This window comes from Calonectris borealis, chromosome 11, assembly GCF_964195595.1.
Source record: "Calonectris borealis chromosome 11, bCalBor7.hap1.2, whole genome shotgun sequence".
NCBI classification, from domain to species: Eukaryota; Metazoa; Chordata; class Aves; order Procellariiformes; family Procellariidae; genus Calonectris; species Calonectris borealis.
In genome coordinates this window covers 23,630,041-23,653,196 of record NC_134322.1, presented here as the reverse complement: position 1 = coordinate 23,653,196, position 23,156 = coordinate 23,630,041, and the positions used below count along the sequence as shown (strand labels likewise).

General features: G+C 57.4%; 2 protein-coding genes across 8 annotated transcripts; both read right to left on the bottom strand.

Annotated features, from left to right (window-relative positions):
• Window positions 1-96: 96 nt before the first annotated feature.
• Window positions 97-4,780, bottom strand: SNX22 (sorting nexin 22). 4 transcript variants are annotated; one of them, XM_075160639.1, is made up of 6 exons: window positions 4,041-4,780; window positions 1,374-1,457; window positions 1,114-1,218; window positions 940-1,034; window positions 666-739; window positions 106-528 (listed from the first exon to the last, which is right to left on the bottom strand). In XM_075160639.1, the coding sequence occupies exons 1-6, from the start codon at window positions 4,107-4,109 to the stop codon at window positions 419-421; spliced, it is 537 nt and encodes a 178-aa protein (XP_075016740.1). In that variant the 5' UTR covers window positions 4,110-4,780; the 3' UTR covers window positions 106-418. The 4 variants fall into 4 exon arrangements, with proteins under 4 accessions (XP_075016736.1, XP_075016739.1, XP_075016737.1 ...); XM_075160635.1 differs by having other exon boundaries at window positions 97-528; window positions 940-1,218; XM_075160638.1 differs by lacking the exon at window positions 666-739 and having other exon boundaries at window positions 97-528.
• Window positions 4,781-4,857: 77 nt separating this feature from the next.
• Window positions 4,858-21,186, bottom strand: SNX1 (sorting nexin 1). Of its 4 annotated transcripts, XM_075160617.1 has the most exons (15): window positions 20,962-21,186; window positions 16,614-16,716; window positions 15,561-15,697; window positions 14,186-14,252; window positions 12,923-12,966; window positions 11,768-11,909; window positions 11,149-11,227; window positions 10,327-10,402; window positions 9,199-9,312; window positions 8,966-9,059; window positions 8,145-8,350; window positions 6,566-6,709; window positions 6,112-6,192; window positions 5,576-5,647; window positions 4,858-5,267 (listed from the first exon to the last, which is right to left on the bottom strand). In XM_075160617.1, exons 1-15 carry the CDS (start codon window positions 21,106-21,108, stop codon window positions 5,217-5,219), a joined length of 1,557 nt encoding a protein of 518 aa, XP_075016718.1. In that variant the 5' UTR covers window positions 21,109-21,186; the 3' UTR covers window positions 4,858-5,216. The 4 variants fall into 4 exon arrangements, 3 of the variants coding, with proteins under 3 accessions (XP_075016718.1, XP_075016720.1, XP_075016719.1); XM_075160619.1 differs by lacking the exon at window positions 15,561-15,697 and having other exon boundaries at window positions 20,962-21,098; XM_075160618.1 differs by lacking the exons at window positions 12,923-12,966; window positions 14,186-14,252 and having other exon boundaries at window positions 20,962-21,145.
• Window positions 21,187-23,156: the final 1,970 nt, after the last annotated feature.

Here is a 23,156-nt window from a genome sequence, read left to right as displayed (position 1 = left end):
TTACGCATCCCTCAACCCTCCAACCCCCTTCTTTCACGTTTCATCAAGCCGAGAGCGGTTGGCCCCCGATCCGTTTTGCAGAGTTACAGAGCACGGGGATCTTTTGCCAGTCAAGCCCAAGTGATTTATTGCACCGAAGCCCAGATGCTGAGGGGTTTTCCAGCACGGTTCAGGGTCCGGAGGCTCCTACCGCAAGCCCGAACCATCAGGGCAGAAGGCAGAGCTCCTGCTCTCCCAACGAAGGCACTTTGGGTGGTGGTGGGTGAGCAGCGCTGGCCTGGAGAGCAGCTGTGGCTCCCTTGGCTTCTCCCACCCAGTTTTCCTGCCCCATCCCAGCGGGGAGGAGTTATTTTTACCGCAGGGATCCTTTCCGCTGCCTGGCCGCTCACCACTGCGGCCCTGGGTGCTGGGTGGGCGCTCAGGAGCCCAGCAGGCCGGGGGCTCGGGGCGCTGCCTGGCTGGGGGTGCAGCTCGGGAGGACGTAGAGGCCCTGCAGCACCCCGCTGAGGACGGTGTCGGGGAGCAGGTCTGCAAAGAAAGGGGGGAGCTGGAGTAGCTTTGTTTCCCTCCCAGGCCTCGTTAAAGGAAAAACATGTGTTGGGGGCCCAAAAGAGCCTTGTCCCTTGGAGGCTTTGGGGACCCGCACCCGTGGTCCCGCTTCTTACCGGTGCCCGGTGGCCGTGTGTAGGGGTCGGTGCAGAAGCCCACAACAGGCCGCTGGGAGGGCAGGCGGCCGGCGCTGCCATGGGAGAGGGGGCGTCAGCGCCCGGTGAAGGGTCCCGCTTTCAGCCCGGGTGACCCGGCCACATGCCAGCCCCCTGCCTGTCCCCGTCGTCCCCAACCTGGTGTCTTGGGGTGCTTAACAGGGGTGAGGGGGACGGTCCTGGCACCGTGCCGGATAAACCGGGTGCAGGCAGAGACCACCGCTCGTCTACTCACGGGGGGCTGCTGGCCTTGGGGTCCTGCTGGCAACGCCGCACCTTCAGGAAGTCCAGCACGTCCTGGGGCAGCTCCTCGTTGTGGTACAGGACACCCTGCCGCGCGCGCAGGGGAGTCAGCACCCCAATAAAAAAAAAAAAACAACCCAAAAGCCACCGGCGGCCGGCGCCTCACCCGGATGTAAAGCTCCAGGCCCTGCCGGCGCTGCTCCAGCACTTTGGGCATCCAGTTGGGGACGCGGCGGGGGGGGAAGTCGGGGACCTTGCAGGTCTTCTTGATCTAGGGTAGAGCACGGGGGGGGGGCATCGTGGCAGCGTGGCCCGTGGAGGATGAGGCTGGTCCTCCCTGCTCCGGGGAGCTGGTCCGTCCCCGGGCGGGTGCCAGGCCACCGCGGTCCCATCCATGTCCCCCCCCCGCGGTGCTGGGGGTCTCACCCGCTTGTGCAGCGCCTGGAACTCGCTGTAGCGCTTCACCACCGTGTGCCGCCGGCCATTGCACAGCACCTCCACCCTGAACACCTGCGCCGCGGGTCAGCCACCACGGGCTCCATCCTCATCCTCCCAGGGCAGGCAGGTCCCTCCAACTCCCCCCGCCCCGACCCTGCACACCCCCCCCGGGGAGGGCACTTGGGGACCTCCGACCCCTGGGTCAGAGGGAGACACCCCCCCACCTCAACCTCCCCCCGCCCAGGGAAGGTGGGGACCCCCTGGGGACAGTCAGGCACCTCCACCCCTCCATATCTCCACCTCCCCCCACCCCCCAACCCCTAAAGCAGGTGGGGGCACCCCAGGGCGGGCAGGGACCCCTGAGGACCGGCAGGGACCACCCATCCCTGGGGCAGACAGGGACCATCATCACAAGGAGCAAATGGGGACACCTTGGGGCAGGCAGGGACCCCCTACACCCCCGCACCCCCTCCCAGGAGAGGACCCCTAGGCTAGGGACACCTCCCCACCCCTTCAAGGGTAGCAGCGTGTTGTCATAGTTGTCCCGAGCAGGGACCCCTGGGGACAGTCATGGTCCTCCATCCCCCAGAGTGGGACAGGGACCTCCACCTCCTGGGGCAGGCAGGGGACTCTCCCCCCACTAACTCCCCCCCTCCCCCTCTCCCCTCCACCCCCCCCCCGGGGCCAGAGGGAACCTTCAGATCAGGGACACCACCCCCCAACCCCCCACCCCCATTTCCCAGGGCCAGTGGAGATTCCCCAAGCCAGGGACACCACACACACCTTCCCCCCCCCAAAAAACCTCACCCCCCCTGCCCCCCACCCCCGCTTTCAAGGGTAGAGGGTCCCCAGGCAGGGACCCCTGAGGACAGACAGGGACCTCCACTCCTGGGGCACCCCCCTCTTTCAAGGGCAGCGGGTGCCCCCACAGCAGAGGCCCAGGGACCTACACCCACCCTGGGCCCAGAGGTGACCCCCGGGCAGGAACACTCCCACCCTTCCAGGATAGGGGTCCTGTGCCGTTGTGTGCGTCATGCGTCCCCCCCCCCCCCCCCCACCTCCCCCAGCAGGGACCCATGGGAGCAGGCAGAGACCCCCTCCCCCACCTCCCTGGGAGTACGTGGCGATCTCCTGGGGGACTCTTGGGGACCTCCAACCCAAGGGACAGAGGGGACCCCCAGGCCAGGGATCCACCCACCCTTTCAAGGGTAGAAGGTGTCCGGCCCCTTCCCCCTCCATCCCCCCCCACCCCCCCCCAGCCCTCCACCCCCCTCCCATCCCCTCCCCCAAAGCAGGGACCCCTTGGGGCATGTGGGGACCCCAGACCAACTCCAGGGGCTAATGAGACCCCCCAGGCCAGGGACAACCCACCCCGCCAACCCCACACCACCACCACCCCCTCTCAAGGGTAGAGAGCGTCCCCGTTCCCCCCCCACCCCGCCCTCTCCCAGCAGGGATCCCCTGGAGTCAATCAGGGACCTCCCGGGGTGGGGGGACACTTTGGGACCTCCGGCCCCTGGGCCAGACGGAGACGTTCTCCCCTCCCTGGGGGCAGATGGGACCCCTGGGAGCACATAGGACCCCGGGACAGACGGGATCCCAGGGTTGTGGGGGGACAGGCAGAGACCTTCAACCCTTGGGGGAGGTGGGGACACCCCCAGGGCGGGCAGGGACCCCTGGGGACACACAGGGACCTCCACCCATCCCTGGGGTAGACAGGACCCTCCACCCCCTGCAGTTAGAGGGGACCCTGGGGTCAGGGTCAGAGGGTACCCCCAGCAGGGATCCAGGGCACGCAGAGCCCTCCATCTCTTGGGGCAGACGGAGATAAGCTCCCTCCTGGGCAGGTGGGGACCCCCTGGGGGTAATCAAGGGCCTCCACCCCCCCAGAGCAGACAGGGACCTCCACCCCATGGGGCAGGCAGAGACCTTCTCCCCTCCCCTCCCTTGGGGCAGATGGGACCCCTGGGAGTAGGCAGGACCCCTGGAACAGGGAGGGCAGGCAGAGCCCCCCCAACCGCTGCGGCACCTCCGGGAAGGCAGGGATCCCTGAGGACAGGCAGGGACCTCCAACCCCTTGGGAAAAGTGGGGCCACCAGGGCAGGGACCTTCATCCCCCAGAGGAGATGGGGGCACCGTGGGGCAGGCAGGAGCCAGGGGACAGGCAGGACCTCCAAACCTGGAGCCAGAGGGGACGCCGGGACAGGGGCACCCCCTCATGCAAGGGCAAAGGGTGCCCAGGGCAGGCAGAGCCCTCCAACCCCTGGGGCAGGTGGAGACCCCCGGAGACAGTTGGGGACCTCCAACCGCCGGGCCAGAGGGAGACAACCCCCCCAGGGCACGTGGGGTCCCCCGGGGACGCTTGGGGACCTCCAATCCCCAGGGCAGGAGGGCAGATGGGGACACCCCAGGGCAGACAGGGACCCCCTACCCACGGGTGCCAGAGGGGACCCCCGGACCAGGGACACCCTCCCCTTTCAAGGGTAGAGGGTCTGTCCCCCCCCCGGGCAGGGACCCCTGGGGACAGGCAGAGACCTCCACTCCCGGGGCAGGCGGGGACCCCCTGGGGACAGCCAAACCTCCCCCCCCCCCGCGGCAAGAGGGACCCCCCCCCAGCTCCAGAGACCCCCCTCCGTAGCCCGAGGCGCCCCTCACCGTGTGCGCCTTGTCGGGGCTGCGCGCCGCCGCCTGGGGCTCCGCCGCCGGGATGGAGACGGCGATCATCGCCCGCCGCCGCCGCTGCCCGGGGCCGCCGGGGGGAGCGGGGGCGGCCGCCGGGCTTTGCGCCGCCGTAACCTCCCGCAGGCGCCAGGGAAGGGCTCCGCGACCACCGGGGGTCAGCCACGCTCCGGGCCAGCCACGGCCCCCGGGCACCCACGGGGGTAACACAGGGGACCCCAAAGCCAGCCCGAGAGCACCCCAAGGAAGGGACCTGCAGCCCCAAGCTCCAAATCCAGCACACTTGGGGTTTTTTTTTGAGCCTGGAGGTACCACAGGGATCCTGCTCGGCAGGGACAAGGGGAAAGGAAAGTGGGAAGTCACAACAAGCTGCCTTTTGCTTTTTTTAAGGCAGAAGAAGGGGTATCGGTTTTGATGAAATCCACATCTGGGGTCCGGGGAGGGTTTGAAGGAGCAAGAGCTGCCCCTTGGCCATGGGGGGAAAAGAGCATCACAGCCCCCAAAAGCTCCACGCTGGCTTCTTGGGGGCCAGGTCCCCCCACAAACCACCCAGAACAGGGCCACTACAGAGCCCCGCTGAGCTCAGATCCTAAAAACAGCCGCCCCAGGCTCGTGCTCGGAGCAAGGCAGAAAGCCAGAGCTTAATCAGGAGCCAGGAGAGGGGGCTTGAGCAGTGCCCAAGGTCACCCCTGTCCCAGTCACAACAAGGCAGGAGGCTCCGCTGCCTCCCTCGGCATCCGCAGGATACAGCAGTTATCCCTCCCCGCCCCAGGCCACGAACAGACAGAGCCTGTTTGCCCTGATAGAAGTTTTATTACAGAATTTTAATGGCACTGCAGGAGTAAGATAGTCATTAGAGCCCTAAAACCCAGCCTGAAAAATATACATTTTACATATATCATTAACCCCCTGCTGCAGGTGTGGTCTTAAAGCAGGAAACTAGTTTCTCTTCAGTAAGAAAATATATGTTGCTAAATGAAAAATATACAGTTAGAAGAGTTACTGGCTTGCAAGCTGCTTCTCTCGGGGTTAAACCTCTACCAGCTCCAGAGTGTTTAAGTAGGGTTCGTTCACGTGTAAAAGACGAAGAGGTATAGTGTATAAAAAAAAAAAAAAAGGCAAAGTTCAGGTACGCTCGTCTGCTCGGTCCAATTAAGAAATGGCCTTGGCTTCAGGTAGGAATGCTTCCCAGTACTTCACCAGCTGCAGAGAGAAGAGAGGGAGAGAGTCAGGAGCCCACGGGCGCTTTGCCAGCACAGTTCAAGCCCAGAGCAAGTCCAGAAGCATTTTGGGGGGGCAGATGCCCCTCCACAGGGCACAGCCTCCCCAAAAAAGGCATCAAGGGGGATGCAATGCTTATATTTTGTCCTGCTGCAGGGCAGGGGTTTCATTCCTCCCCACATGTGGGGAGCAGGACGCACCCACGGTGGGGGTTCGCGCTTGAGCGGGGTGCGAACTCGCACTGCTGAGCTCCCAGAGGTAAAACGAGGGCAGGGGCTGGGGCGGCTCACCTGTTGCTGAGAGTTTAGTAACGTCTCAAGGTATTTAGTGACGTGGTTTCTGAAGTCCTTGGATTTCTCTTTCTGCAAGAGAGGGGTGCAGGAGTGAGTACAAGGCTGAACAAACCACCAAAACCCTCCGGCTTTTCGGGGGGAAGGACAAACCACCAGGATTTTCCTGTTCCTCCTGGGGCTCTGTTGGATGATCTCAGCTGCCCGTATGAAGCAATCGGCACGAGAGCATGAGATGCTGAGGATGAAGCTCACAGCCTGATGGCTCCAAGGATCTTTGCCCACCCACCCTCATTTTAAGGGAAACTTTTCTCTGCGCAGAAGCCCCCCCCTTAGCCAAAAGACATCAGCTCTGCCCACGGCAGCAATGCCCCAACTCACACGTGTCCGGATTTACAAATATTGCCAACCGCTGCACCGGGAGCGGGGTCAGAAGCCAAGGTGACCCTTGGCTAGCCCAGGCTGATGTTCCCAGCCAAGGCACATCAAGGCCAACCAGCTGAAGGGTTGCACGCCGAGGGCTGGGCCAAACGTACCTCAAACCGTATCACTTCCTTGCGGATGACGGCAGAAATCCGTTCAAAGTCCCTTTCGTACTGTGTCACACGGGACTCCCACTGCAGAGAGAGGAAGCGCGCTGTTTCCAGGCGAGGGGAGGTGAAGAAGCTCTCGCCCCCCTCCGCAAGCAGTTTCGTAGCCACGACCGTTTGCACGAGAGGCTCTGCTGGAGCAAAGCCCGGCATTTCTGGTCCTCGCCACCACGGCAAGCTGCATCCCCTGCTTGCTGCAAGCTCAGCAGGGAAGCCACAGGAGGTGGGACTGTGAGCAGCCCCTCCTGCAGCTTCTATGGCTTCCTGCAGGGCTTGCTCAAGGCTGGCTTGGCAATAGATACCTGTCCCTTCAGCTCAGAAAGTCCCTTTCTCAAAAGGTCCCCTTCTCACTGCCCGGCGGCAGAGCACGGAGGGAAGGAGCTGAGCAGAGACCCCCTACCTCCGAGATCTCCTCTTTGGCCTGCTGCAGCTTGTCGGGTTTGTTGGCCCAGAGCAGCCTGGCCTCCATCTCCCTCTTCTTCTGCAGCATGGTCTGGGCGTCCTGCCACCGCTGCCAGGTCTTCATGCGCTGGTCAAAGGCTCCCTGAAAGGAAGGAGCAGAGACTGAGCTCTGCTCTGCCTCTGCTACCACACCAGTAGCAGCAGGCAGCTGCACGGAGCTCTGCTGACGGTGACAGCCACACCTTTGGCAAGGGGGACAGCAGCTAACAGCAGAGCTGCTTCGTCAGTCAGGTCCTGAACCCATCTCAGCGTAACCAGAGCTGAGCCAGAACATGGACTTGCTCTGCCAGTGAAGGAGCCCAGGTGCAACATCAGCCAACCCATGCTTCAGGAGCAGCTTTGAGACCTTCCTCCGTACCGGACTGGCAGCACAGGATTTGCCCACCTGCTCTAGGGATTGGCAGAAGAGAGTCATCGGGAAAGCCCCCGCTACACGCGCAGTTCAGCACAAGTCTGGACAGGCCTGAGGCCACCTGCTGAACTGGCAGCATCCCAGGCACGACATCTAGCCCGTCCCCAAGCTCCGCCGCCTGCCCGTTTCAGTCCTGCATCGAGAGTGGCCAGCACGAGGAGCCACCCTTGCCTGTCCCACACGGGATCTCCACCCTGAGCTCCCGCAGAGCTAAACGCTCACAGCTCCTGCTGACCACACAGCGTGCTCCAGCAGCAGTTTGTAGACATCTGCCAGGAGACCAGATGATTTTAGCAGGCCTGCAAATCACCAGCCCAAGCAAGGAAGACCCATTAGACTTCTGAATGCATCCAGCCAGATTGTGGGGAAGAGCTAGAAAAGCAGAAAGCGGTGTCCGATAGCCTGGTCAGAAGGACAGAGCAGCCAAGAGACAGGTAAAGTCTGAGGCAGCACTAGGGCTCCTTATCAGAACATCCCAGATAAGTCTTATTACCTCCAGCACTATCAAAGATCTTGGTCCTGCTCTGGAGCACCCACACCTCCCAGTACAGACTGGCAGACCAAGCAGGCTTGTGCCTACTCATTTAGGCTGCGTTCTGGCCTCTGTAGCCTCCAGAAACAACCGCTCAGAGACGGGACAAGTCTCGGGCAGGAACGAGTCAGCCTGCCAGATTCACAGCTCGCTACAGACTTGTTTCAGCCTCCAGCAAGGAGGCCTGTGCACCAGCAGGCTGCACGGACTTGAAGGCTCAAGCTCCTCCCCAGTAGGCGCCTGGCAGATCTATTTGCAACACCCAGCTCACAGCCTCTGCGGTAGCTGCAGCCTTCACCTCTGGAAGGCTGGAGGCCACCTACGAGCCAGGAACTTGCTCCACACCCCCGCTGGAGAAGAGCAGCTCAGCCAGGCCTCACCTACCCCACTTTTCCAATCTAACCACTCCAACACGTGCACAACTGGACAAGCAGCGAGTTTCGCCCTCTGCCTGGAGAGATCAGGGCCCTGTGCTTGAATTTGGAAGACCGGCTGCCTCCTGGCACACCTAAGCCTAAAATCGGTGCTAGGACCAGCAGCAGAGCCTAGAGCTTGCCCCACAGGAGTGCTTACCCTCACAACTGAGAGGAGGCGGATGTAGTCTCCCAGGAGCTCGGCCAGGAGGAAGAAGTCATTGTTAGCCTGTTCCTGGTGCAGCTGTTCAATCTTCTCTTCCACCTCAGCCAGCTGGGACAGCGCCCGGGACAGAGCCGTGTTGTCCTCCGAGCTCCCCAGCATGGCCAGACTCTTTGCAAACTGGGCTGTATTCAACGCTAGCTCTAGTGAAGGGAATAAGAGAGTCAACCGATGGGCCCTGCTACACCGGGTGCTCTGCAAGTAAAGCCCCAGCCTAGGGTTCAGCCCAAGGAGTTGCTTTTCTGTAGCCCCAGGAGACGTCAGCTGGAAGAGCCAGCACTGTCTCGGTCAGAGCTGGCAGCTTCTGCAGCACGGCGGGAGGAGGGCTGGGCAACTCCAGCCAGGGGAGGAGAAGGGAAGCAGCGGAGTGGGAGGACAGGCACAGCTTTGCAGGAGTCAGCCAAAACATGCAGAGGAAGAAAAAACATCCCTGCTCCCTGCCAGAGGACAGCTCGGGATTAGTAATAAGATCAGCTCTGCTCAGGTTTGCTACGGCAGCCTTCATCCTGCGGGACACTGGTTCTCTTCAGCACCGTCATCCTGAGCTTGTAGGGCTGGACAGAAGAGGTGGGATTACCATTTTACTTCTGTCTCCCATGACGAAGAAACCGAGAGTCCCTTATAGTAAGGAAGCACCGTCATATCTTCTCAGAAGTGCCTCCTAGGACACCTGCGTGCTGGCGACCTCCAGTCAGGGACCGCACAAGGCTCAACTGTTACGGGTCAAGCTACAGAGCAAGCGGTACCAAGCTTGTTACCTTTCCTGTGGTTCACTAGTGTTTCGACGACAGCATGCAACTTCCGTAGCCGCTGGTCCTCGCACTCCACCTCCTGCAGCTTCTCCTCGAACCACTGAAATGGGTAAACCCAGAGCTGATTCCCACAGACGGCATCGCTGCGGGGCTTTCCTCGCATCTCACGCCCAAAGCTTGAGCTGGGGAGAGCACGCAGCTCGGGGGCGAGGACAGCCCAGAGGTGTCCAAATACTTACTATGTCCGATTCATTCATCTTGATGGTCATTTTACTGACAGCATCTGTAGCTTTGTTGAACATCTTCAGTATTCCTGCTCCACTCAGGGTCTGGGTGCCTACTGCTCTTGGTAGCTATAAAGAAATAGAAAAGCTTGCTTTGCCAGGAGATAAAAGCAGCTCGGAGAGCAGCCACCACAGTGGCATCCTTCTCCCATGCGGGTCCCTTGACAGCAGGTTTTCTGCTCACAGCTACCGCAAAGGATTAGCCAGACACCGCCCAAGCAGTGGCATAGCCTGTACGATATTTGAAATAACAGGACCGGAGTGATTTTCAAACAAACGAGGAGTTCTTAAACCTTTCACTGTATCTGGGGTCCGCCTGTTCCGCTTGGCCAAGGTAACACAGATCTGTAAGAACTTGAATCCCTGAACTGAGGGCTGCCCAAGCTGCCACAGGTCACGCAGGCACACAGACGTGCTTTGGAGTATCTCTCCAAAAGCCAGCAGCAGTTTGCACCGCTGGAGGACACTAGAGTAGAGCGGTGCTGGGAAATACTCTACACCAGCCACAACTATTTTCCAGACAGAGCTGCATCTGCTCATCAGCAAAGCGAGGTGTTTCCATGATGTCTGCTCCTACATCAGAGCCCTCTAGCACAGCATTAGTGCTGGAATCACTCAGGCTAGGGTTCCCCCAGAGCTCAGCCTCTTTAAGACTCTGACTTCTCCACGTCAGGTGCGCAGCTGGGCATGGTCACGCTCTCCTTGGAGGAGCAGGGACCACATCGGCCAGCTCTCCCTTAACACCTGAGCATCAGGCCAAGCCAGCACAGGCCCCCCTCACCTCCAAACAGCGGGCTACACTCCTGTCACGGATTGCAGACAACAAAGACTACCCGTGCTCTCAATGTGTGCCCCGCCATGATGTAAGCAAGCTAGGCCAGAGCTTGTTATGAGTGTACAGTGCTTAGACAAGCGCTGACACACAGGAGAGAGTCCTGTTCTTGTCATCACTGATTAAGAGCTCTTACAGGGTTCTGCTGCTTCTCACTGAGCTTTGAAGCATCGTGCCTCGTTAACTGCTTGTGTACCATTTCCTTCTGTACTTCCAAGGTACTTGTAGCTACGTTATTCCACACTACTGACCTCCTCCTTTTCCAAGAACTCCCTGACGTCTGGGTCCTGCAGCATTGTTGGATGGCTGACCACTCTCCGTAGGTACCTGCAGAGAGGAACGCACCAGGAGTTACTTTGGTTGTACCAAACCTGGCTCTGGGCCATCTCAGTGAGCTGCAATACGCTTGTTATTTACTCTGAAATGGCAGTTCAGTAGCTGGAAGTCAGGCCCAACAAGCTGTTCTCATCCACCCACCAAGAGTCCTACCTTCCTGTGGAGTCTAGCGAGACCAGACTGCAAGACCAGACCTTTGATTAATACTTGCTATAGTAAGGAAGTTACTTGATACGCCAAGTGATCAAGATCCAGCCTCGTATCTTGGACAATGACACTTTTAACAGATCTTTCAGAGGCTGAAGCTGGAAGGGGGGATCAGCATCCTCGTGCTAACTATAACGGTCATCACAGGTGGCAGAGCAAAGGCCACCCGTGGCTGTGTCGTTAGTGTGCAAGTGAGAGACAGAGTTGTTTCTCACCTGATCTGCACTGTTTGTACCTTTACTTAAAATCCATACTTTGGGGCTCCCGAGACAGCTCAGTTCTCTCCCTGCCATGTCAGTGGAATTTGGCCAGATTTGGACCAAACCCCAGCAGAGGCTTTTGAAGCAGGAGATTGTTTTATAGAGTCAAAGCAACTCTCTGCAGTTGCAACTCTTCAGCAGCCTCCAGGTTCACTGCAAACCTAGAAGCAGACGGCTCTTCTCAAGTAGGGAGGAGAGTGCAGCCAGTCAGACCTTTCAGAGGTTCCTTGCTTGGTTCAGGCATAAGGGGATAGCTGTTGGGGTCTGTACCTCTCTAGAGCAGCCCGTCTTTTTTCTAGGAACTCTGCAGAGGAGGAGTCTTCCTTCCCAACTTTCACTTTGGTCATTCCTAGCACAGAAGGAAGACGCAATTAATGAGCTGCTTCAAACTCAACACACAAGGTAGCGTGGTTTGTTATGAAGTACAGACTATCAGGGTGACAGCAGAGGAGAGGCATTTTACAACAGAAATTAGACCTTGCATCAGCAAGAGCTACTGGGAAATTTAAAATCTGCTTATAGCTGATGTCTAGCAGAAGTTGACATCCAGAAAAGAGGAAAAGCAATGCCAGGCAAGACTGGAAGGGTTACATGTCTGGACTCAGTGAACAGCAATTCAGTGACAGTGCAGAGGATAAGGTTTTACTCCATGGCAAGCAGATACAGAGGCATCTACAAACTCGAACAAGGCTTTAAGCCCAGAGCTCCAAGTATGGAACCAGCAAAATTTTGTCTGTGCCCCAGAATCCAGGTTATTTTCCACACCTGCTTCCCACGGCTGCTCTGCAGTTTCCCTCTCAGCTTTGAGACTGCAGGCAGGCCTGTCCTTCAGGCACAAAGCTCGCCATCAGAAGGACCAGCTCTAGTGCTCTGCACCTCCACCACTCACCTATGAGACTCTTCTCGGGCGGTGGAGGAACGATGAACCCATTTTGGGCATGCTTCTCCGACAACTTCTCATAGAGACCCAGAAAGTCACTGAACCTCCTTTTCACTGAAAACTGCTTGCTCCTGAACATCGGCATGCTCGTCTGGGGGAAGAGACGAGACTCAGATCAGACTCACCCGGGAAGCTTGCCCCTGCGTGCACAGCCTTGCTAGCTCTGTCTGCTCTCACTTCTGAGGATGAAGTAGGACAGCTTGAGCTCCGCAAGGTATGAGGAATGAATAGAGCAAGCTTCGGCCTAGGTTTTCAGCAACTTACCTCCTAACAGTTCTCCTTGGAGCGAGCAGCAGTATTAATGTCACTAAATAACAGAGCAGCTGTTACCGCAGCCGCAGGTAAGCCCTGCGTGTTGCCTAATCCCATCACCCCTGCTCCCCACAGGAACAGGGACCGCTGTCAGGTCAGACTTTACCACCCTAAGACTTCAGGGGCCATCGGTGGCTTTTGACTGTGTTTGCAGAGCAGGAGTGGAAGCTAACAAGTCCCCTAGTCCCCTTCACACGCCATCAGCTTCAGACCACAGGATGCCTGTAGTCCAGCAGCCGCTGTACAGACAGCTAGGAACAACTTTTTGCAGAGCTCAGAGCAGCACCCCAAAGCTCCAAGCAGGGCAGCAGCTGCAGAAGGCTCGATTTCTTGCCACTAGCCCAGGAGAGCAGGTCCTGACATGAAACTAGCTACAGCAGCAGCTCTTCAGCGAGAGCCGAGTTCAGGTCAGCTTAATCTGATGCTACCATCGACACAGAACCATTAGCAACAGCCCCAGTGTCTGGGGCTCTCCCTAACAGATGTCATTCCTGCTGCTCACTCCAACGCTGAGCACCGGTATCAGCCAGGACTGCAAAGAGGTAACTGGCTGAAAAAAAAAAAAAAAAAAAAGACAGCCTCCTTTCAAACATGTTCAAAACCTATTTCTCAGCTAAGCTCATCCTTTGATCTGTAGGAGTGGATTATAACTCCTGAATCCATGTAACAAGGCATTCGGACCTCCTGTCTATTTAGGTCACCACTAGCTTGGCTAAGAAAGGACAGTCCAGCTGTCTTCAAGCGTGGAAAAATTAACGATACCCCATCTCAGGAGCGACGAGTTAGACATACCTGTGTTGACACTTTGTAGGCTACATACGCGTTCATGCCATCCCCTACGGAAAACGGAAACAAGGCAGTAGTATCACAAGATCAGCACTTTCCACTATCACCTGAATGCAAAGCACAAGGCTCCTGTAATCTTCTGGCCTTTGCCTGCTTCACCAATTCCCATCTTTCATCTGATGGAGCCCCAAATCTTTGCACAGAACCGCAGGCAGCACCTCACTGTGGGACCCTGGACCCCTGCCCACTGGGCATTTCCCCGACCTGGCTGTTTAGCCCTCCTTTTACTTCCTCAGGCAGCCAACGCCGACAATCAGGCGCTTGTTGCCCTGACAGCAGTTGGGCTGACTCCACGCATCTGCTCAGCGCACAACAATTCGGCGGCTGTACAGCACATGAAGCAGTCTATTCAGAGGATGCAAGTCAGACGGCCCCTGGCTGCATGCGGTTGGATTCTGAAACATCACAGGCAGTTTTCTCCAGCTGACACAGAAATCCCCTTGTTTGGCAAAGGGAGGGTTTACCTGGTAGTTCAACTGAAGGGCATCTGCAGAAGTCTGATGCCACCCCTAATATACCTCTGATTTACAAGTCAGTGCACCTCCCAGCTCCAGAAATCAGGAGCCACAGGGTGAGAACAAGCTGCCACGCGTGAGGCTGCTCCGCTGGCTGGGATCAGACGTTACTTGGGGTTCTCTGCACCCCAGGGACTGCCAAGGTCCTCTAGCCAAGGTCCTCTGATCCCCGCTTTCAACAGAGAGAGACCCTCTTGCTTCTCAGTTTGAAGCCAAAGCTGCTTCTCTAGCAAGCACAGCTGCTAGGGAAGGTGCCAGAGCATGGAATAATACACTTGGTTTTGGATTAAGGCAGTTTTGCCTCCCCCCGCCACCTGCACACTGGACAGTGCTACCTGGAGGTCAAGTCAAGTTGGTCACCACAGTTCCAGACACCAAACTCTGCTACTGCAAGCATCACATTTCACCCTCCCAAAAAAGCCGCTCCTGGCTCCCTGCCTTTGAGGTCCCTGGCTTTCCAGAACCTGCTTCTGCCTCGCTCGTTTGCGACCTAGGCATTTTGCTTTGTGTAGCTTCATTTCTTCTAGATGTTGGGAGAAGTCTTGGAGAAGTTACTCCGGGATCAAGGTTGCTCTTGCAGAGACCGCTCGAAAGCTGGAGCTGCGGCACATGGACGCGATACATTCGGTCCTACGGCCAAGCCTAGCTTGTCTAACGGTGCTTCACCATGCAGCAGGACAGGGTATTAACTCACCAACTTTCTCTGGGTCACTCACTCCTACAGTCAGCTCAAATTTGTCCTCTTGTTCCTCTTCTTCCAGCTGTTTGGAGTAAGCACACCAGGACAGCAAGTTAAGACTAGAAAGCCAGGCTTCAATCCTCCCCAAACCGTGAAGTCCCATACATTCTGGGGAGCTTGTCACACTGCCAAGGCATCTTTGGCTCTTCAGTCTGGCCAAGGCCGTTCTATAAAGTCCTTGAGCTTCTCACTTGTGTCCAGGCTACACGTTCCAAGGATCCCAAACTGGATTTGTCTTTACAACACTGCTACTGGCACAGACCAACGTGCAAACCGCTCAGCCCCAAGGTGAAACTCTGCAGAGTCCAGCCTCAGCTCTGCGCAAGATAGTTCCCTTTGGGCTCTTTTACATCATGATTTCGGTTCTCATCTGAAACAGTGCACGATACTGAACCGATGCAGAACGTAAGTTGTACTGTGGAGGCACATGGGGATGGAGAGGCAGGATAGCAACTGGCAGGCCCAGTCTGAACGGGTCTTTCATACCCTGCTTTGCTAAAGGCCTGTGGGTGGCTACACCAGCAGTACCGCCTCTGAGAGACCACAGAGGCTTCAGGCTTGCTTAGAGAGCACTGCAGTACCTCGTCAGTGGAATGGTATTAAAGGATGGGGCAAAGCAGAGCCGAGACTGGCCCCAAATGGCCTTTGGTCTATGAACCTGAAGATGACAACTTATCAGTTCACTGATAAGCTCAGCATCCTGAACTAGTTCTGCGTTGCTCCTCCACTTACGCCAGTCTGAAGCCACCCTGAGACACTACTCCTGACAGCACTGCAGAGTCCGTCCTCATGAGCTCAGGGGTGCTTGGAGCAGAAAAAGAGCACTTGCCTTGTCTCCAAAATAGTTTCAGTCTCTCTACAGGAAAAAACCCAGATTTAGGCCAAGTACCACCTGATTAACTGGGCTTGGCAACCAGACTACAAGTTCCACTTAAGGACCCTGTGCTCTCATGCCACCCAGGAGACACTTTCTTTTAAAAACATGGACAACAGCAGCTACACCACTTGCCCCACCTGCGGCAATACAGCGTGCTAGAGCTCCGAGTCAGGGCTCAGACCCTCAGGACCAGATCAGCCACTTGCTGTTTCAGCTTCGGAAGCAGCCTGCACCACCACACGAGCAAGAATGCCGTCAGGCTGACCTGAACCCCACTTCAGCGGTATCGGTCCCAGACTGATGGCCTGAGATATAAGCCAGGGCATCCAATATAGCAATTACATTAATTGCATCATTTAAGATGCATGTTGACAACTAAGTAAACAAACAGGTTCCTGCCAATTACAGTCTGAAACCAGCAGGGCAAGTTGGAAAGCTCAGAGCAATTCTCACCTCCTCATAGCTCTTTGGAGGGTTTCTAGAAGCAGAGCTTGCAGCTACTTCTAATGAGGGGGCAGGATTGGATGCTTTGGCCAGTTCCTTCTTCTGGTTGTTTTGCGTGCTGTCTAGAGACAACTCTACAGTGGCATCTGTCAAGAGAAGTTTGCAAGGGTCAGCCTCTCTACTTTGGGTTTCTGCAAAGGTAATTTTAATATTCTCGGAGAGGTTCATGGGATTTAGGGAGTGACAATAGTCTTAGTCAGCAAAAAAAATCCATAGGGAGGACACCGGCAAACATTGGGAAGAGCACGACTTAACGCATCTTCACTGCAGTTATGAGCATTTGATCAGCCCTGCTGGAGAACGTTAAGTTAATCCAATGAACTTCTTATCCTAGAAGGAGCCAGACAGCACCTCCTTGCTGTGTGCTAGAGGAGCTGCACACTAGAACAGCTAAAGCCGAGCTGGATTTTTACACGGCATGTAAGCCGGCCTGGAAGGTAGGCTCCTTCCCAGTACACTTCTCCACACAGAGGAAGTAAAAACTTTCATCTGTTAGCAGATGCCTCCAGAAATGACTCTCAGATGCCTCTGCCAGAGGTGTCCCACCATGCCAGGGCTAGGGAAGGTCTGACCCTTCTCATTTTCCCCTGCTGAGGGGTGTTTTGTTTCCTGTTCCTTGGGAACAGCCACGTCTCGACTAGAGATACTTCCTCCACCTGCACAGAGGGAGAAGAAGGTAAAGAACAAGAGTCTTTTAACTCCGGGAGGACACTCACAGTTTAAGGCAACGAAACTAAAGCAAATCCCATTTTATTCCTCTTCAGCTTCCAAACAGTTAATCCTGCCACATGATTACGCTAGAGACCTGGAGGAGGCTACTCCGACCTTCCCAGAAACACCACCAGACCTTAGTGCTTCCAGAGCAGACTGGAACACGAGTTTGAGATAAGGACCTATGATAGTCCACAAATATTCATGAGCTGCACACCATGCTTAAAAGCACATCACTCCAGGCTTAGAGTTCAGAAAGCCCCAGCAAACACCCAGTAGATACAGACCCACCTGCAAATAAGTCCTGATCATCTTGCTCTACACGAACCCCATTCTCTTTGGAGGTGCTACTCACAGGGAGAAGAGATTCCCTTTTCGGTGCTGTGGGTTTGCTCTGTAAGAGAAGTAAAAGCACATAAACAAGAGATTATTTATACTGAGGAATGGAGGCTGGAGGACCAAACAGATCACCTTCCTAGCCGCTGCCACACAGGGTCACTACTATGAATCTCGTGTGAGCACAGTGGCCAGAGGACATCAGAGACTGCTTCCCTTCCACCCACCCTCGAGCGTTACGATCTCTGCCAGCAAGGCTATACCGAGGCATCCGAGCCATTAAGGACACCGAGCGTCACACAAAACTTCAGAGCCTGTTTTGACCCTGGTTTTTAGCAGAACGGGAGTAGCCAGCAGGTCACTGGGTTGTGCCAGCCCACAGGCCAAGCGCCGCAGCCCCAGTCCTCCAGCTACAGGTGTCGGGAGCAGTAGGCAGTCGAGTACACACAAGCGCTCATGTTCACAACGCCCAAAACACATCCGGCCACACCATTTCCAGGTGGTGACTTGCACACCAGCACTAAGGCCGCATCAAGGCAGGTGGGCAACACTAGGGAGCCTCCTGCGCTTAACCGTAGCGAGCCAAGCACGCTGCCGACAGGACATCCCTTGGGAAAGCCAAGATGTCACTGCTGGCAGCAGAGACCCACGGCAATTTGCTTGCCTGAAGGCAAGACGCCAGGGACCACGGGAGCTTTGTCAGCAGCTTAACTTGTGCTAGCAGTTAAACCATCACGAGCCAAGCTGCCCTTCCCCAGAGGGCTGGTCAGGGCCCACGTGAAGGCAGCCGGGCCAGGCTTCAACGCAGCAGCTCACTTCTTACTTCCAAGCGGTGCCAGAGGAGCTCACGGGCTTCGCTGCCCCACCACTGCTGGAACCAGCTTCGCGGAGGCACGCCGTCCCCTCCTACAACACCCCTCGCAGCAGAGACGAGGCTGCCACGGCTGGACTAAAGCCGGGCGCGGCTCTCTGTGTTTTGCAAAGCCATGCAAGCAAAGTCTTGCACATCATGCTTTGCGACCCAAAGCTCATGCTCCCCACGTATGGCTCGGCTGGGACAAGCCAGCCCTAGGGCCAGAACTTGCAACACAGCTGATCCTGCCACAGGCAACAGCCCCTCGGGCACACAGCTTCGCTGGGGGGGACCGTCCCAGCTACTGGGAGCAGGCTGGGGGACAAGGTGAAAGCCGACCCGAGAGCTTGCACGCCAGCCAGTCCACCGCACCAGAAGGCAGAGCTATTTCTGCATTCCTGCTGCAGGCAAGCGCTACGGATGCCGGCTTCACAAATCATCCTTCATTTTGCAGGCAGACAAGTAAGTACAAGTTATTCCAAACAAGAATCGGACAGCAAGCGCTATTCTTTAACGTCTTAGCAGAGAACAGAACAGGTCTTTGACGGCCAGTAAATGGAGCACTATTAGCAGCAACTCTGAACCGACAGGCTCCTTGGTGCTTTCTTCAGCAAGGAAACATCATCGGTTCCCACTGCTCCTGAAGGAGTAAAGTGGTGCCAACACAGCTCCTGTTTGAGGTGGGCCCAAGTCTTTGGGTACACAAAACATCAGCATCGCTTGACGGCAAGTCCTCCTGTATTTTAGGATGTTTTCCCAGAGGAGAAACCGCTCCCAGCTTGGATGAGAACAGTTATAGGCAGGAGCTACATTTGCTAGTGGTGGAGAGTGGGGAGCAGAGAGATCCGTGCCAAACATCACACCCCAACCCTCACAGGGTGCTCCAGACGGACCTCCAGCTGACGGCCAAGCCAGCAAGAGTGCTACCACCACAGTGACCTCCTCCAGCCAGCAGCCAAGCCAACAAGAGGGCTGCTAACACCACAGTCACCTACATCAGGTCTCGTTCAGATCCTCTGCTTCTGCAGGAGCTCTTCAGGCTGGTAAAGAAAACCCCACTCTACATGGACAAGGTAAGGTGGGCTCTGAAGTTTCTCTAATGAGTCCTTTTCTGCATTTGAGAGCTGGGACACTATCTGCTTTTCTACTGTAACCAGGTCCTCAGTTTGCCTTAAATTTAGTTTCTAAGACTATGAAAGTACCACGCCCTGTTCTTACTTCTCCATCTGCTTCTACAGAAGAGCGGCAGCCTCTTTTAGATCAGCCCGTGACACAACACCCGCCATCTCAGAGGCCTGACTTAGCGTTCCCCGACCATCAGGCGCGCAGGCAGCAGCTCTCTAGGTCCCCCACTGCAAGCCCGATGCCTACCACGGGGAAGCAGACCTTGGGTCAGAAGAGCTGGCGCTTGAGGGCATCCCTAAGAGGGCTGTGATCACGCAGCGATCCAACCTTCGTCAACAGGCGGACGAGGTCCAGCTCTGGTTATATTTGTGTCTGACCCAAATGCTGCTTTGCTGGCTACTGCGTTACAGCTAAGTGCTGTCAAGCCACCCGAACGCCAGCCGCCGGGTGGATCCGCCTCACCAGCCCGACCCCCCTGCTTCACAGGAGGTGTTTTGCTAACCTTCAAGGGCAGACAGACAAGCAAAGCCACCGGGTCGCACAGAAGAGCCAAGTATTAGTTATGACAGTTGCTTCAACAACACTAAGCACTTGATAAGCTGCTTTAGCTTAACAGACTCCAGTGTCAGTGAAGGGACGCTTTATTTGCGTGAAAACCCACGGCAGTTGGCACTTGTCCGTTCTGGTAGGCTGCCTCTACCACAAAGCAACAAGTCACCTACTACATCTTCCAGTTCTTCAATGAAGAAAGGTCCTGAGAAGTTCAAGACCATCACCGTGCCCTGGTGCTAGCCAGAAGTACCAGCATCTTCCTCTTGCAAGGCCAGGGTTGCGCTTTCCCATGTTATTTTCAAAACATACGACTCTGCTGCTCCATTATGCCCAGACCAATGTGAGAGTTTCATCCTCACATGGTCACGCCCCACCGGCAGGAGCAGGCAGGCTGGAAAAAGCCTGGGTGAGGCAGGCAGAGGCCACGGTGTCAGCCCTCGCAGGGGACAACGTGACCAGCCTCAGCTCGCAGAGCTTAGGATATCAACACTAGTACCTGCAGCGTTCAAGCACCCAGCCTGCTGGAGGAGCCAGCTTCTGCAGCCCCTCTAGCAGAGATCCTCACTCGGTGCAGATGCTGAACCCAAGAACCTGAGGCCAGCGGCAGGCTGGGGAGGGATTCAGCCTGGGAAAGCACCAGCCAGTGTTTTAACTCCCCTGCTGTCTGCTGGTCACTGTCTGGAGCAAACGCCGGTGCAGCTGGCCAAAGCTGGCATGAGTTAATGCCGACAGCCTTCAACAGCCAGGGATTCATGCACAGGAGACTATCAGAAACAAGAAAAGGCACTGAAACCCTTCACCATTCACACCTCCACCTTCAGCGGGGAATTCGTGCAGCAACACAGTGACCTGGTTTGCTGAACAACTGCCACCAAGCTTCCTAGACCCTCCTGCAGCCAACTGTGCTGGTACAAGGCAAAGTAGGGTACCAAAGTGTTGGTGGGCCTCCTCACCGTGGGCAGGGGACATCGGATGCCTCCTGTCATCTCACCCCCGCTGCACGGAGGGGTTCATCCCCCAATACCAAATTGAAGGCAGCAAGCACCACGCCAGCCACACCAGCACCCTCTGGATGTTGAGGGGACGAGAGCTGATGCTGGGGGAAGGAAGATGGGGCTTTTCCCCATGAAGTCTCACAGGCTGTGCAGCAAAAACACTGAGCAACAGCCACCGGCAGGCTTCAAACCAGCGAGGTGGCCCGCTCACAAGTTACTCTGACCCTGATCTGGGGGGGTATCAAGCAGCAGGCAGCTGCCCCCAGCACCGCGCCCGAGCCACACAGGGACATCTTCACATTAACGGGCTCCTTCGAGACGCTTGGGTTCTGCAAGAATTGACAGGTTATAAGCCCGGGAAAACAGAGACCAGACTGGCACGAGCCCTTTCGCAGTCCCGCAGCCAAGAGAGCCACCTGCTCCCCCGGGGCCCACTCCCTGACCCTGGGCACCCACCTGGCCCCCACGGCAGCCCCCTCCACTGCCACTCAAGGCGCTTGAGGTGCTCTCAAGGAGGGAGGAGAAGCCAGGCTCCCTGCAGGAACAAGAGCCCGGCGGCATCGCAACCCCACTTTTATTTTAGGAGAGTTTCCCTCTTTTTTAACCAAACCCGGAGGATGCCACGCCGCTGCCTACAGGCACGGGGCCGCCCCGCAGAGACAGGCCTACCTGCAGGCACCGCCGGGCCCGGGTCCGGCCCCGCAGCTCCTCCCTCACCGCCGCCCCGGGCCGGGCCTACCCCCGGGGCGCTCCCCCCCCACCCGCGGCCCGCACTCACGGTGCCGGTGAAGATGTCCTCGCCCTCCGTGTCGCTGTCGGCCGCCCCCGGCGCGTCGCTGTCGCCGCCGTGGGGGTCGGGGAAGGGCGGGGGGAGGCGCTCGGCGGGGGAGGGGGAGCGGGAGCCGCAGGCGCCGCCCGACGCCATGTCCGCGCTGCCGCCACCGCCGCTTCCGCCTGCGACAGCCGCGCCGGAAACCGCCGCCGCCGCCTTAACCCACCGGGGCGGGGCCGGAGGAGCGGGCGGCCTCCAGATTGGGCGGTGCCTCCGCCCGCCCCGCCCTCCCCCGCCAGGGGGAGCCAATGAGCGCCACCGTTTTCCTCCGCCGGCAGGCGTCGCTCTGTCCCCATGGAAACGGCCACGAGCCTGGCGGGGGGCGGGGCGGGGGGCGGGGCGGGGGGCGGGAGGCCTGCCGGGGTGTACCATTGCGCCGGCGGAGGGGGACCGTGCCCCCCCCCCGGGGGCAGTGGGCGAGCCCAGGCCTGAGGGGACTGAGGGGAGCGGGGCGTGGGGAGGGCGGCAAGGGCCGGCGTTCCCCGCGGGCTGGCACCCTGCGTCCCCTCAGCGCCCGGCTGGGATGGCCCTGGTCCCCTCAGTGCCCCAGCTGAGATGGCCATGGTCCCCTCAATGACCCAACCGGCCTTGGTCCCCTCAACACCCCAATCAAGATGGCCATAGTCTCCTCAATGCCCCAACCAAGATGGCCACGTCCCCTCAACAACCCAGCTGAGATGGCCACGGTCCTCTCAATGATCCAACCAGCCATGGTCCCCTCCAAGCGCAACTGAGATGGTTGTAATCCTCTCAATGACCCAACCAAGATGGCCATGGTCCCCTCCACTGAGGGGACCCGACTGAGACCCAGTGCCCCAACTGACACGGCCATCAACCCCTCGATGCCCTAACCCAGACACCATGGTGCCTTTGATGTCCCAACCAAGATGGCCACAGACCCTCTGTGCCCCAGCCAAGATGGCTGTGGTCCCTTCAACGCTCCTAATATGACAGCCACCCTCCCTTGAGTACCCAAACAGAGGTGGCCATGGTCCCCCTCAGTGCCCTGACCAAGATGGCTGCAGTCCTCTCAACGCCTCAACCCAGGACAGCTGCCATGCCCTCCACACCCTGACCGGGATGGCCGCCTGTTCAGCTCGAGGGTTTTTGGAGGAGCCCAAGCGAGGCAATGCTGCTGTAAACCACCTTGATCCTTCCCTCTCCCCACCTTCGACTGCTCCCCTAAACAGCCCATAATAAATCTTGTGCAAGCCCAAAATACTCTTTCCTGCATCCCAGTATGAGTCCCATACCCCCCAAAACATCCCAAGATGAGCCCTGTACCCTGAAGACATCCCAGGGTGAGTCCCATACCTCCTGAGACATCCCAGGATGATTCCCGTATCCCTGAGAGAGTGACTCCCCTTGGTCCAGCTGCTCACTCATGGTGATGGGTCACCACCACCCCACAGTGCTGGTGGCTCTTTTGGGATATGCCAGGAGGAGCCAGGCAGGGTAGTAGGTAAAGCAGAGCCAGGTGAGACATCCTGGACTTTCATCAGCTTTGGGTTAAGGGAGAAGATCCTGACGCAGACAAACCAGGGTCCCTGAGCTGCTGGACACCTCTCAGCCGAATTAATTCACTGGGTGGTGCCCCAGGGAGAGGGTCTCTTTCTCCTGGCAGGAGGTGCCAAGGGGGCTGCTGGGTGGTGTGGGACCCTCGGTTGTGGGAGAGTAACCAAAAGAGGCAGATTTTTCTTCCTCTGTCTCAGTTGTTTCCTGCAACGAAGCAGCAAAATCCAGTAAAGACCTCCAACCCTTCTACTTTGGAGCATTTGGTTTCGTACGTGATTGCAACCGTGTCGCGCTTTCCTCCTCCATCCCCCTCTGGCTCTCAGGCGAGGAGCACTCCCACTGGGTCTGCGCTCTGCTCCACTGCAAACCGAAAACATAACACGGCTTATCCTTATCTTGAAGGACTCGCTGGTGTCCTCCTCTCTTCCTACAAATCAGTGAGCAGCCGCTAGTTCCCTTCTGTCTGAAATTGTCTCTAGGGTTTGTAGTGGCAAGGTCCATCCTTTTGCTTACAGGTGGGTCACCATACAGGTATTGTTCCAGATTGCCTTGGTGGCTTACAACTATGGGTTTCACCCCAATGACAATCTGCCAGTGTCACTCTTTCGAAGTGACATAGCAGTGGA